The 13,512-nt window shown below is 54.9% G+C and overlaps 5 protein-coding genes across 5 annotated transcripts; all 5 read left to right on the top strand.

Moving 5' to 3' along the window:
* Positions 1-359: 359 nt before the first annotated feature.
* DQ04_04631040 (putative variant surface glycoprotein) lies at positions 360-926 on the top strand (the record flags this gene model as incomplete). The annotated part of the gene is made up of 1 exon (XM_009313704.1): positions 360-926. One exon carries the CDS (start codon positions 360-362, stop codon positions 924-926), a length of 567 nt encoding a protein of 188 aa, XP_009311979.1.
* A 429-nt stretch (positions 927-1,355) lies between these two features.
* Positions 1,356-8,861, top strand: DQ04_04631030 (hypothetical protein; the record flags this gene model as incomplete). The annotated part of the gene is made up of 1 exon (XM_009313703.1): positions 1,356-8,861. The coding sequence occupies one exon, from the start codon at positions 1,356-1,358 to the stop codon at positions 8,859-8,861; it is 7,506 nt and encodes a 2,501-aa protein (XP_009311978.1).
* A 453-nt stretch (positions 8,862-9,314) lies between these two features.
* Positions 9,315-10,568, top strand: DQ04_04631020 (flagella associated protein; the record flags this gene model as incomplete). The annotated part of the gene is made up of 1 exon (XM_009313702.1): positions 9,315-10,568. The coding sequence occupies one exon, from the start codon at positions 9,315-9,317 to the stop codon at positions 10,566-10,568; it is 1,254 nt and encodes a 417-aa protein (XP_009311977.1).
* Positions 10,569-11,229: 661 nt separating this feature from the next.
* On the top strand, positions 11,230-11,706 carry DQ04_04631010 (hypothetical protein; the record flags this gene model as incomplete). Its single annotated transcript, XM_009313701.1, has 1 exon — positions 11,230-11,706. One exon carries the CDS (start codon positions 11,230-11,232, stop codon positions 11,704-11,706), a length of 477 nt encoding a protein of 158 aa, XP_009311976.1.
* A 507-nt stretch (positions 11,707-12,213) lies between these two features.
* DQ04_04631000 (putative actin-like protein) lies at positions 12,214-13,392 on the top strand (the record flags this gene model as incomplete). Its single annotated transcript, XM_009313700.1, has 1 exon — positions 12,214-13,392. One exon carries the CDS (start codon positions 12,214-12,216, stop codon positions 13,390-13,392), a length of 1,179 nt encoding a protein of 392 aa, XP_009311975.1.
* Positions 13,393-13,512: the final 120 nt, after the last annotated feature.

The raw sequence follows: 13,512 nt of genomic DNA, 5'->3' as shown, positions 1-13,512 counted from the left end.
CCCCTCCCCCCCCCCCCCCCTTTTTTTTTTTTCTCCCCCCTCTTCTTCACTTTCGCCTCTTCGTGCCGTATGGAAAGGCCGCCGTGGGGTGTGCGTGTGTACCGCAAAGCAAATCGAGGCGAAGCAAACAGCAGCAACAGTGACAGGAAGCAACCAGGAAGCACAAAGAAAGGTCAAACGTACAGACGTCGTTCCCGCTGGGGGGAGTGTATACCATAACAACAACCCCCACGCCGTTATCGAGGGTAGAAGGTAGGTAACCGCAAACACAGAAGAAAGGAAAAAAAAAGGGAGACACACAAAACAAAAAAACAAACAAACAAACAAACAGAAGTAGGAGCGGTGGGGACGTTCACTGTATGCTGCGCCTCTGCCGAGTATGTCTGAAGGTGCAATCGCACCAAAAGAAAAAGTCGCAACACCCCAACGCCGGTACACGGTTTGGACGTGTGTACAACCGGGGATTTATTCGTTACGGCTTCGGCGGCTTTGGCATGAGTGTTTACACACCGAAGAAGGATCGCACATTCCGTGTGCAGTCACTGCCGCCGCCACCAGTGGACGTCTTTGCGGATAACGCCCCATTAGTGCCCACAACGCGGACTTTGTCACCTAACTTCCGCGCCTTTGCGCTGCAGGATGGCGGGGTGCTGTTCTCCCACCCCTCGCATGAGCAGATCATGCGCTGGGGACAGGGCGTGCTAACGGAGGAGACAAAGGCTACTGGTATGACCTCTATGGACAACTACGTTAACTCACGAATTCAGTCAATCATAGCGGAGAACACAGTGGAGAATGTCGCGTTAAGTCATTGGCGGCGGCGTCACATGTGGAACCTTGTCAAGGCGCATGGAAAGTTACAGCGGCGGTGGGGTATGCCAGATGCGGTGGTGGGATCGCGCTCGAACATCTATGGACGGTCATGATGCGAAATGCGTTTCTCCATCCTTTTCGGTTCGTGTGTGTGTGTGTGTGTGGTGCTGTGGGATTCTCCCCCCCCCCTGGTTCTTGTGTGTATGCGTGAGAGAGAAAGAGAGAGAGAGAGAGGGTGAGAGGGAAAGATAAGGTATGGTGGCATCGTCTTCGTATGTGGCGGACAATTGGTGAAGTGAATGGAGTGTATTTATGACACTACTTGGAGCGTGTGTATGCCCATGGGTGGCCGCATTAACAATGCGAATGACAATTTCCCTGCATTCCCGTGTTCTCTCTGTTGTTATCGTTTTAAATTTCGTTTGTTTCCTTTTCTTTGGTAATATGACTTCTTGTGTTGTACACAGCATGTGCGTACTCAAGCGTTGGGGTATACATCGTTATTTTCCAAAAAGGGGAAAAATAAGCGGGGCGGGCCCGTTATGATTCATCCATACGCCCTTCTGCTGGGAGGGCTGCTCACATCGTCGGCAGTGCTGGGGGGCCACCTACCCGCTGCGGTGCTGCTTGCATGGATATTGCTTCTACGTGACCCTCGGGGGCCAACGCCACCAACAGTTCTGTTGATAACTGTACTGTTTGCTTTGCTGCAACTCGTCGCCACATTGGTGATAAATCTAGCCGCTAGATTTTCACAGAAGGCTTGGGATGCTACATTTGGAGAGCACCGCGTCATAGTCGAATCGATCGGCATCTACGAAGTGGGAGACGGTACCAATGGGTTGATTGTAGCGGGAGCTTGCGTCCCCTCTGGACTGCTACTTTTGTATGTCCTCCTCGCCTGGAAGAAACTGACACGCCGTAACCCCATGAAGCGGATGCGCCCACTCTTAACAACAATGGGATGGGCCCTCACGAGTGTTGCCGCGGCATTAGTGGCACCTACAGTATTAGGTGGAGTGCTGCTGGTAATCGGAATGATTGCGTTCTTGTGCGTCACATGGGTGGGGGATCGACTGTTCTTCGGGGCAGTTGGGCCTCGCCGTGGCCGGCTGCGGCTCTTCGTCCTGTACCTCACCTCTTTGAGCGGAGTTATATTTGGCTGCCTTATCTTGGTCACCACATGTGTTTCTCAGAATGCTTTTGTCGCCCACGCGCTGCGTGACGTGGACACCATGTACGGTGTGTCTAGACTGTACGAACTGCAAGTGAACATCGCCGTCCGCCGCTTTATACAGGTTTGCTTGATGATGACCACCCTCTGCCTTGCGCAGATGGCTATGGTTTGCCATTGGGAGTGCTTGCAGTGGAACAGGACAAATGTTCCCTTCCTCCAGGAGACGGTACCAGGTGCCCTTAGCAACAGTAGTCGTTCCTCTACAGAGGTGGTATTTAATGATGGAAATGCCGCATTGGCTGATGCTCCTAATAACAATACGGATGCCGTTGACAATGCCGTGCAAAACAGAAGCTCTGGAGCGAGAAGGATACCGGGAAACAGGAGTGCCGCTTCCGGCGCGAACTCCTGTGAGCAATTGCCGCCTCCCATGGGGTTTGCTGGTGCATCGATAATGCGTGGTTTTCTTGCCTGCTCACGCCTGGTGCCACTGATTTTGATGGCTACCAACATGATTGCCTTTCCCACCGTTGCCTCGCTGTGCATGCTGCCCACAATGATGGCTGGGCAGTTGATGCACCGGCGTTCCTTTGGGCATCTGCTCCGCCCCACGTTAGCACTCTCGTTTCTTGTCGTGTCACTGCAGTATGTCGTATTTGTCACGGAGGTGGTGCAGCCAGATATCATGCTGCGTCTATTCTTCAGTGACGCGAACATTTGGGCACGCTTGGCGCAGTTGATATGCGGCGAACTGCTGTTTCTTGCAATGATCACAGCCGATATTGCGTTTCGCTATCGGGCGTACTTTGCGCCACCACACCCCGTTTGCACGCACGCACCGCTCATCCCATTGCCAGCACAACCACCATCAACAACAACAACAACAACACCACGATTGTCGTCATCCTCACCGCCGCACGAAACTTCCAATGGAGTGTCGTTGGAAGAGCACAACAACCAGAATGAGAACGGCAATGCTGGTAGCAACAACAACAACAACGAAGCTGTATCGGAGCATGACGAGATGCTGGGTTCTGCGAAGCAAGTATTGGGTGAGGAGCGTGTGGCAGAGCTGCTTGCGTATGTTCCCCCTGGCCCTCTCGACAGTCAAGGGGCGTTTGAAGAGCTCTTCTACCGCCTCACTGGGCGGTACCCTACCGCAGAGGAAAGTGAATCTCTCTGTAAGGATAAGATTGGTGATTCCCTCTTACTGGAGAAGATGCATGAGTCGAAACAACCGCTACTGCTACACTATGCCCACTGGGCGAAGATCTTGTTCAGGCAACAAGCTGTTCTCGTGGTGCTACTGATGCTCTTCGTCGCAGGCTCCTTTATCTACTATATGGATATCATCCATGCAATTGTGTTGGTTCTGTTTGCCGTGTACATTTTAGTTCCCGGTATTATAGACGACAAATGGGTGATTGTGGTGTTGGGTCTTATCCTTTTGGCTTCATTTGAGCTTGTGTTCACCTTCGCCAGTGAGTTCTTTTCACTGCCCATATACGTTGGTGATGGGCCGCTTGAGTATGCCACTATTGGATTTGTCCCACGGCGTGCACGCTATGAGAGCATTCCGTCTGTTGTGGCTGTTTTTGTTGTGGCATTTCTGTATCTGAATGCCCGCCCGTGCAGGTCATGGGGAGTGGTTGTCTCGCTGCATGAATGGGAACGCTTCTGCGGCTCCACCGCCGCCCGTCAATGGTCAATGCGCATCACCATGACAATCGCCACCACTGTTTTCGTAGCGTTTGGTGTGTTTTTGCGCGCCTCACTCATTGTGGAGGGGTTTCTTGGGCTCTTTCTTGTCCTTGCCATCGCGACGGCATTCCTCGGCGTGACAAACTCGCTGCTTGGCGCACTGTGGTGCCTCGCGTGTGTCTACAGCGGAATCGTTGTGTGGGCCACCACCTTGTGCCAGTTCACACAGTTCACCGAAGTGCTGCAGGAGTACGTCTTCGAGCCCCTCTGCGGCGACAGCAGCAGCCAGTGCCGGCGGGAGACAGGACTGTACCGGACGGATGAAGACATGCTCCTGACATTCTTTCTCGCTCCGTGGTTCCTTGCCCTCGCAACGACAATATCGCATCTCGCCACAAAGAGCGTCAGAAATGTGAAGCCCCGGTGGGTGGATACCGATGGGGAAAGAGGGAGCGTGGTGGAGAACATGAACAGAAGCAGTGGCGCCGACGCAGCACTGCCGTCGCTTGCCAGCAACGACCAACGTTTCCTTCGGCACTTCGTGAAGCTTCTGGCGGTGATGGACACGCTTTCTGACTGGGCCACTTCGTTCAGCGCTGATTACGGTGATGTGGTGGTGTGGGTGGCACTCTTTGTCGCCGCGACGCATCGCTACACCGCCATGAGTGCTGTCTACATACTATTCTTCTTCCTAGACTTCACGCATGTCTCTGTATTAATTTACTGCGTTCTGCACATACTCGTTGTGTACACGTACAAGTTTTCATTTGTGCCAGAGATCACCTACCAGTTTCGTGGCGTGTCTCTGGCAAAGTTTATTGGGCTGGAAAAAGAAGCTGACACGTTGGTATTTGACCAGGTGATTGGGCCCGTCTTGGTCTTCTTCGCGGTTTTGCTTCGTATTCATAATCGTGGAGCAAACAAAGAGATACGACGCCGACAACGCACTGAGGGACCAGAGAGCAGCAACTGGAGAAGTGTTCTCTGCACGCAGGTTTTTTTTTACGTCGGGTATGAGGCTTTTCTCTTGACACTCTTAATTGTTCTGGCCCTCAGTGGTGATTCATGTGTGGGGGTTGTGGTGGCGTTGGCGCTGGTATTGCTCCTAATGGGGGGAAGGCATCGCTTTCACCATGCTATGCGTTCCTTNGTGCTGTTGGTGCTGGTCACCATCTCACTTATCTGGTTATACGCACTGGAGTTCAACGTGGTGCAAAACGTGTTCCCGGTTGTCGAGGAGGTTCTCAAAGAGAGCGATGATGAGAACAAGTGGGCCCATTGGGTCTTTGCGACGCATTGGGACGCTCTCATTGGCTGTTTTATAGGGATTATGCTGCTGCACACGAACCGACAGCAGGCAGCCGATACGAATGTTTCCTTCGCGGTCATACGCGCAGAATTCGGCGGGCACTCAACGCTGGTTGACTACATCCGGGCAGCACGCGTCAAATCGCTGCGACGGCTGTCACAGGAGGAATTCGAGCGAGCCGTTCCACAGTTTAACGAGACGTTGCCGCGGAGCGTCCTTGGACGTATCACCACCTTTATGATCTTTGTGGTGACGTACACGTACCCTGTTCCCCTATTTTCCTTTGCTGCCGGTGTATCCTCGCAGCCTTCCCTCATCAATCTTGTTCTGTTGGTTGCTGCCGTGTTGCAGGTGGCGCTGTTTGAGGAGTTGCACTGGCGCTTCTTCCACCTGTGGCTACCCATCGCAGGGATGTACACCGCCCTTGTATGTCTGCCGTCCATCTGCAACACCCCGTACGTGCGGCAGTTCCTTAGGGACCAACGGACTCTCAGCGGGGTGATCGGCGTCGCGCAGGCGGGGCACATTTTCGAGTTGGGTCCGCTACATGTGTTACTGCTCTTCTTTGTGGCGCTGCAGACGCGCATCTTCAGCGACTTCCGCTACGTGAAGATGGTGCGGCGCCTGTACCGCCACACTGCCAGACTGCAGGTGAAGCACGATGAGCTGTGGGCCTGGATCCGGGCGAAGGAGGAGTCAGAGGAGCAGTTGGCGGTGGCGCGGAGCCGTGCCCTTCACGCAAAGCTGGATGAGATTCGCTGCATCAAAAACTGCGCCGAAGGCACGTGGGACCCAGAAGAGATCTTAATAGACACCACTCCCAGTGCTGTTGTTTCGGCTCCGGCTTCGGCTTCTGACTTTGGGCACCCCACCCACATCAAGCGACGCGCGGACACGGCAGGCTTGGGAGCCTCAGGACAACATAAGCAATACCAGGAGATGGCTAATGACAGCGGCGGGGAAACCTGCACTCCGCCAAGCAGCGTTCCCACGCGTACGCAGCGTTTCATGACCCTTGTGCGGCGTGCCTCGCTGAGTGTGTGGTCTTCCATCATAAAGTACGCAACAAAGATGGCCGACTGGCTCGCAGCCCACACGTATAAGCCGGATAACAACACCGCCGCACACTATAGGAACCTTGGCACACGTCTCATTGGGGTGACTATTCGAGCTGTGGAGCGGCACACGTCTCTTCTGGCACTCTTGGTAACAATGATCAACTTTATGCTTACGCGTTGCGCGTGGGATATGGTGCCGTTCTGCTTCATCCTTGTGGTTGCAAACACATGTGGACCCTTCGCCCCGCGTTATATGTTTGCCATAACCTCATACTACGTGGCTTTGGGCATATTGTTAAAAGCAGTTCTTGGCATTATTGTATCTCAGGTTGCATACTCACCTCGTTTGTTTGATTTTGTGTCATGGACTTTCCTCGATGTGAAGGCGGATGTGTACTGGAAGCACAGCATCGGGTATTCGTATGTCATGACGGACTTCATTGTGTTTGCGGTACTCTACATGCATCAGGAAATTTCTCTGTACAACGGCGTGTACAGTCCGAAGGATATTCTGGAAAGCCGAGGGATGCTTCAGCCCCCCACACCCACACCCACACAACCCGTCGTAGATGATGCCACTGTAGGTGTTGCTGTGGATGTTGTTTCTCATCCTCGCGTTTCCAGTTCACCCACTTCCAATCCTTTGGAAGGTACTGATGATATTGTTGATTCTGAAGCAACAGCGGCAGGAGAGGAAGGTCAGCAGATGGTAGCGCGTGGCGCAGGTGATTCATCTAGTCCCCCTTTAAACATCCCGAGTCACTTCTCAACGATGCGTCGGAAGACCCACAAGGCTGTAGTTCTGTTCGTGCGCAACGCCATTAGGACCCCTGGTGTCGGTCGTGACTGGTATATATACTACTTGACGGTTGATGCCATCGCTTTGGTGACATTTGTGGTTGGATACAACAAGATGTCCGGAGGGACGGAGGCCAACATTCAACAGAGCTTGGAGCGGAACCTGTTACCCGGTCCGTTGGTGATGGTGGTGCTCTTCTCCATTCTCCTTATGATCGCCGACAGAATGCTGTATGTTGCACGGCACATGCCAGGGAAGCTTGTGCTGAACACCCTGTGTGGTATTGCGTACAGTGTGTGCTTTCTCGTGTGGGGCAATCTCGTGGTGGTGGAGTCTCGTGCGGTGGGGAACCTGTACTTTGTTCTCAAAATTCTCGCGCTGACTATTTCGGTGCTACAGGTACGCGTTGGTTTCCCGCGGCACCGCCGGCATGACCCCTTCACGTGCACCCGCGGCCGCTCCACCGTTGCACAGCTTGGTTACCAGCTGTACCGCGCTGTGCCGTTCCTCTGGGAGGTGCGCGTCGTGACAGACTGGACGGTGGAGCGCACGGCTCTGAGTCTCAGCAGCTACCTGAAGATTGAGGACCTCTACGACATCGTTTTCGGCCGTCAGTCGGACATCGGCGACACAAGGAAACCGAGGCCGGTGGTGGGGTCCGCGGTTGGCTGGACTTCGAAGCTGAGCGACGGGGTTGCATGCCTCGCCGTCTTCGTGGTCGTGCTGGTCGCACCGCTGCTCTACTATTCCACCTTCAACCCATCGATGCAGATCAATAATGTCACAGAGTTGCGCGTTGGTCTCTCCATAATGTCATCGCAGCGATACTACACGTCGACCGTGTTTAAGGCCTCGACGTACCCCGCCGACTGGGCACTGTGGTTGGCACGCACCCGCCCTTCACTCGCTCAGGAGGGATTATTGGACCCCAATAAGGCGCTGCAGTTGCTGGAATTGAGTTCATGCAGCAATGACCTCTGGCCAATCAGCCCGCAAGCTTTCCGGCAACTGCAGGATCAGCTCCAAGAAGTTGCGGAAAACAAAACAAAAATGTACATGTATCAGTCGTTGGAGTTCTCGCACTTCGATTCGGCGGATTCTGTTACACGTACAAGTAAGTGGAACATTCCGTGGCAGACTGCTGATGGAATTTTACAAATGATGAACGCGGAGACTGTGAACGAGACGGAGTTTGTGCTTCTGCAGAACTTTTACACCCCTTTCCTATTCAGCCGAGAGCAAACCGTTGATGAGTATGATTTTTCGAAGGGGTTGAATGGAATGGACTGCAGCCTCCAGCTACGACGAGAGGTTGACCCTGTGTTGAATAACTCCGTCCGCTACTGGTGTCTCAAGTGTCAGTCACTCTTTACAGGTGGAAACATCCCTGGCGAGGATGTGGCACTGTTCCCAGAGTGGGATTGCCTCTCAAAGGGGGAGGGGTGCAGCAATTTTGACTTTGAACGACACAACGGGGACACGAACTACAACCCAGTCACCATGTACTATGTGGTGCTTTCTGATCCTTCCGCCAGTGGGGTCTCCTTTCTGCAAGGGATCGGGATCGTTGCGCTTTACACAACATTTGTCCTTGCCGTGGGCCATTTTTTCCGCGGGATTTTTGCGGAGAAGGCGAAGCACATCATTCTCACCGACATGGCTGATCCCACACCGGTTGCACAGTTGATTGAATACATCGGCATCGCGCGGGAGTGCGGCGACTTGCGGCTTGAACAATCCGTGTACTTTGAGCTCGTTGATTTGCTGCGATCACCCGAGCGGCTACTGCGCCTGACGGGATATAGCCGGAAAATGTACGCCACAGACACCACGCCGCCGCCACCACCACCACCACCACCACCATCGCAGCAACAACAGCAGCAGCAGCAGGAGAAAGAACAGGGGCACCCAGCAGGGTCTCGTCTTGGCGAAGACGAGGGCGCTTCTTCGCAACGTAATGACGCGCCACAAGGGCCGCCCACTGACCACCCGAAGGGTGAATAAGTAAATACTTGCGTGCATGGGTTTGTGTCCCTATGATTTCTTTTTTGCGTTTGGTAAGGAAGAAAATAACAAGAAATGAGAGCTGCAGAGAGAGTGAGAGCGAGGCAACATCAAACAAGGGAACGTAGTCCATAACCGAGAGTATCTGTGAGTGACATTACCTTTCTTTCCTCAATCCTATCAACACTATGTTTGGATATTATTTCCTTCTTTCTGGTGGGTAAGTGTGGGCTTGCCCTACTACCGTTGGCGTTTGGGATGGCTCTTTCTCTTTCTCTCTCTCTCTGATGGTGGGTACGCCGTTGTTCCCCACCCTACACCTTTCCCCATCCACATTTTGTCTCTTCGCGGCGCAGCAATAACAACCACACTAGGTGTAGGTCCGTCCGTCCGTCTGTCCGTGAGGGCGTCTGTGTCTCTGTCTGGAGGGAAGAAAAGAGGGAGAGAGCATCCATGTCGTCACCATCGTGTACCGTGTACGACAACTCGCTAGGGGGCACCCGGCCGCGGCGCCACATCGCACCGCAGATACGTGCTGCCGGTCTCGTCATTAACAGCGACTGCGGCACTGTCGCGGAGCTGACCTCAAACTACTACACTTCCGGCCGCTCTACACCGGACCTCATCAAGTCCTACCGCCGCGGAGGCGACGTGGGTCATACGTACCGCCACTACGGCCGCGCGCGCGACCCGCCTGTCGACGAAACAGTGCGGTACGGCGTTAAGAATTCCACCGATGGGGGCGCGCACGCATGCCTGCAACCTGACAGCTGCCGCATGACCGCACTGATGGACGAGCAGCTGGAGCGCATGTATCTCTCGTGTATCCGGCGCCCGCTTGGCCACGCGCCAGCGCCACCGTACGATGTGCTGGTCCCGCGCAACGGTTTTGGCGTCACGACGGACCGCAGCGAGAGCGTCAAGCGCGTCGTGTACGGCGGCAAGGACATTGACGTGCTGGACCCCGTTGGCGCTCGCACCGACCGCGGCTACGACTGGGCGCGTGTCGGCATCGACCCGACGCAGCACCGCTTCGGCTTCTGCCCCGCCTCCGATGCCTTCACGTCGGGCGACGTGATGAGCGAGAGCCGCCCCGTCACGATGCTGTTGCCGAAGCTTGTGAAGGACTTCCAGGCGACGACGCGGGTAGAGGTAGGCAAGCCGCGTGCCTACGGCTTCCACAACGCACCATTCGAGGAGACGGCAGAGCGGCGGGCAGTGCGGCGTACGCGGCACGGCGATGGCGACGCGGCGCGCGAGGTGCTTAGCTCCTGGGCGCAGCACCCTGCCACGGTGCATGCGCAGGACACATGCGCTGTGGCGGATGCGCTGGAGAGCACCGCCACTGCCACCAACGCAGGCGGCGTCAGCAGCGGCGACGACGGTAGCCACAGCAAGACCCGTTCACGCTTCGCGTGCACATTCGGCAGCAGGCTGAGCAGCGGGAAGGTGGGGTCCACCGAGCTGGACGATAATGTGCGTGTGCCGCACCTCCTCTACCCATGCCACTATGTACAGATGGGTGTGAAGTCTTCATACTTTGCGGGCGGACGCCCGCTCGAGGAGGTGCAGGATCTGTGCAAGAAGGTGAACTTTGGGCTTACAGACACGCAAGTTAAGGAGGTCTTCGCCAGCATCGCCCAAGACGGAAAGTGCGGTATCGAGCAATTCAAGAACAAGGCTGTGGAGATGGGATACCTGGCCTAGACTTCCGTTGATACCGCCTTGAGTAAAATTATATATATATATATATATATATGCTCCTTGATGAGAGGGGCCATCGTATGTATCATGAGTATTGGAGATAAAGGATGGGGAGAGAGGTGAAGAGAATGCAACGATGTGAATGCTCAGATGTATTGAATATCATGCCCACCGCATACACACACACACACACAGGGGTGGGGGGTGGTGGTGTGCGGCCTTGTGTTTTTCGTGACGTTGATTTGTGAGTTTTGGAAGATACACACACACAAAAAAAAAAAAGAAACAAAGAGGCGTACCCCATCACATGCGCTGTCCTGTTCGTACGATGTGTCTTCGCGTCACTGCGGCCTATGAGTGGCGTGTGCTTGTGTATATGTATTCTTGCTTTCCTTTGTTGCTTTGCCATTCATAGTTGCGGGGCAACAACGCAAAACACAAAAAAAAAAACAAAGGGAATTGTCGAAAGCACTTTGTCTGCGGCTGCGTGTGAGTGTGTGAGTCAGTCAGTCCGTCTGCTTGTGCCGTTCAACCGCAAGGCGTCAGGAAATAAAGTAAAGAGCCACTCCCCCAAGCAGGTGGAAATATCCCACCACAGAAAAAAAAAGTTTAAGAGCGCAACAAACAATAGCAGAAAGAGCAGTAGCAGCAGTAGTAGGAGATTATGATTCGCCAAACACTGCGGCGGGCGATGAAGCCTTACTTGCACGCCTTCTCCCCTGGTGCGCGTGCCTCTGAGAAGGGCATGCTGTATCGCAACAACAACATGAACGCCCACGCGCGTGTGGCATCTATTCAACAGGCCCAACGTACCCACCGAGAGGGAAAAATATTTCTTATGCTCTTGGTACCAGATCAGATTTTCTTTTCCGTTTTGCTCGCTGGTGTTTCTATCATCGCCATTTGTCTGTACTTCCGGCAGCAGCCATTCAGTTTCAATACGCACAAGCAGCGCTGGATCCTCGGCGCCCTAAACGAGCACGAGTTCTACCAGCGCAACAGAGAAATGAGCCAGATCCTTGATGCTCACAAAGAAGCTATCGAAGGGACGAGGGAAGTCATCGGCAAATGCCCTGATGTGTTTAGTCCACCGGAGGGGACGCAGTACAAGAGCCGCTCTGGTGAATTCGCCCCTCAATGAGGGGTTCGAGCAATTTTTGCCGTTGCTGTGCTTTTTTCCTTCAGCGCTTCTCTGTTTGTTGCTGGTGAGGTGGTGTGTGCTTGAGTGCGTGCATGGGGCTGTAGCAGGGTCTTGGGCTTTGGGGGTGGGGGGTGGATAGAGTCCTTCATTGTGTGTTAGGGGCTAAAATGGGATGGGTAGATGGGTGAGTATAGCGGGGGGCAGAGAGGTAGTGAGTCTGTGTGAGGGAGGGGAAGAGAGTGACACTCACATATGCATGCGTGTGCGTGTGTGTGTGTGTGTGTGTGTGTTTGTTTGCATTGTAGAAGAAGTGAGTGGTTGCCCTGTGGTGCTGATCCATGTTTTCAACGTATCGTTGTCTGCTGTCTGCTGCCTAATTCTGTTGGCGGTGTGAAGTCAAGTGGTCTTACTTTTCCACTCTCTCGGTACTCCACTGTTCTTCTTTCCTCTTCGCTCTTGACAGAGGTGGTGTGGACTGGTCATCTAGAGTGCTGCTCTCGCCTCACCATGCAGCAGCAGCAGCAGCGGCAGTCCGTCGCCGTGTTTGACGTGGGGTCGTGCAGCACGCGGATCGGATTCGCCGGCGAGGAAGCACCGCGTGTCGTATCGCCCACCGTCGTGGGTGTCCCGCGGCACCGCGGCGTACTCGGCTCGCTGCTGCAGCACCACAGCGACGACTACGCCGGTGACGACGCCCTCGAGCGGGAGGGCATCCTGAAGCTCAGCCGCCCCGTGCAGGACCGCCGCGTGGTGAGCTTTGAAGGGCTCGAGCACATTCTGCACGACGCGCTCTACACGTGGCTGCCCGTCATCCCAAGCGAGACACCGCTGATGTGGGTAGAAGCGACGGGCACGCCACGCAAGGACCGCGAGCGCCTGTGCGAGGTGCTCTTTGAGAGTTTCGACATCCCGCTGCTTGGCATCACCAGTGCTGCAGCAGCGACAGTGTACTCCACCGGCCGCACGACCGGCCTCGTGCTGGACAGTGGCGAGGGCTGCACGACAATCAACGCCGTGTGGGAGGGCTACATCCTGCAGCACGCGCTGCACGTCTCGCACGGGGCGGGGCGTGTGCTGACGGACAGGCTGCTGGCGTTCCTGCGCGGCAAGGGCTATGCTCTCTCCACGCCGCGGGACCGCGACATCGTGGAGTCGATGAAGCGCTCGCTTTGCTACGTCGCCGCTGACGCCGCGCAGGAGGTAGTGAAGCTGCAGAAGAAGAAGGAGCTTGTCTGCTACGTCCTGCCAGACGAGCAGCGCATCTACCTACACGAAAGTCAGTTCATGATACCGGAGCTGCTCTTCACCCCGTCGGGGGACGAGACCGACAACGACTACAACAACAGTAATATCAACAGTAGTAGATGCGGTGGCGGGTGGGCGGAAGCCGTGACGCAAGTTGTGGAGAGTGCACCGGCGTTTACGCAGTCGCACCTTTACGCCAACATCGTGCTTGGCGGCGGCAACACAATGTTCCCGGGCATTGAGGAGCGTCTGCAACATGACGTGGCGGCGTTGAACGCGGGTAGTCGCCGATCAGTGAACTGCATTGCCTTCCCGGATCGTGATACCGCTGCGTGGATCGGCGGCTCTGTGGCGGCGTCGATGCCGACGTTCCTGAGCACGTGCCTTGCGCGAAAGGACTACCTGGAGAAGGGAGCTGCGCTGATGCATGCCAAGGTGTAGAGGGGAGAAAGAAGGGAAAGGAAACACACACAGGAAAAAAGTGGTGAGCGGCAGCAATGGAAGAAGTGTGCGCCATGTACATCAGAAACGGAAACAAGGGAAGCGCAAACAGGGGGGGGG

The sequence above is a fragment of the Trypanosoma grayi genome (assembly GCF_000691245.1).
Source record: "Trypanosoma grayi strain ANR4 Tgr_463_V1, whole genome shotgun sequence".
Classification (NCBI taxonomy): Eukaryota; Euglenozoa; class Kinetoplastea; order Trypanosomatida; family Trypanosomatidae; genus Trypanosoma; species Trypanosoma grayi.
Note: the sequence above shows the minus strand (reverse complement) of the source record. Positions and strands in the feature narration are given on the sequence as shown.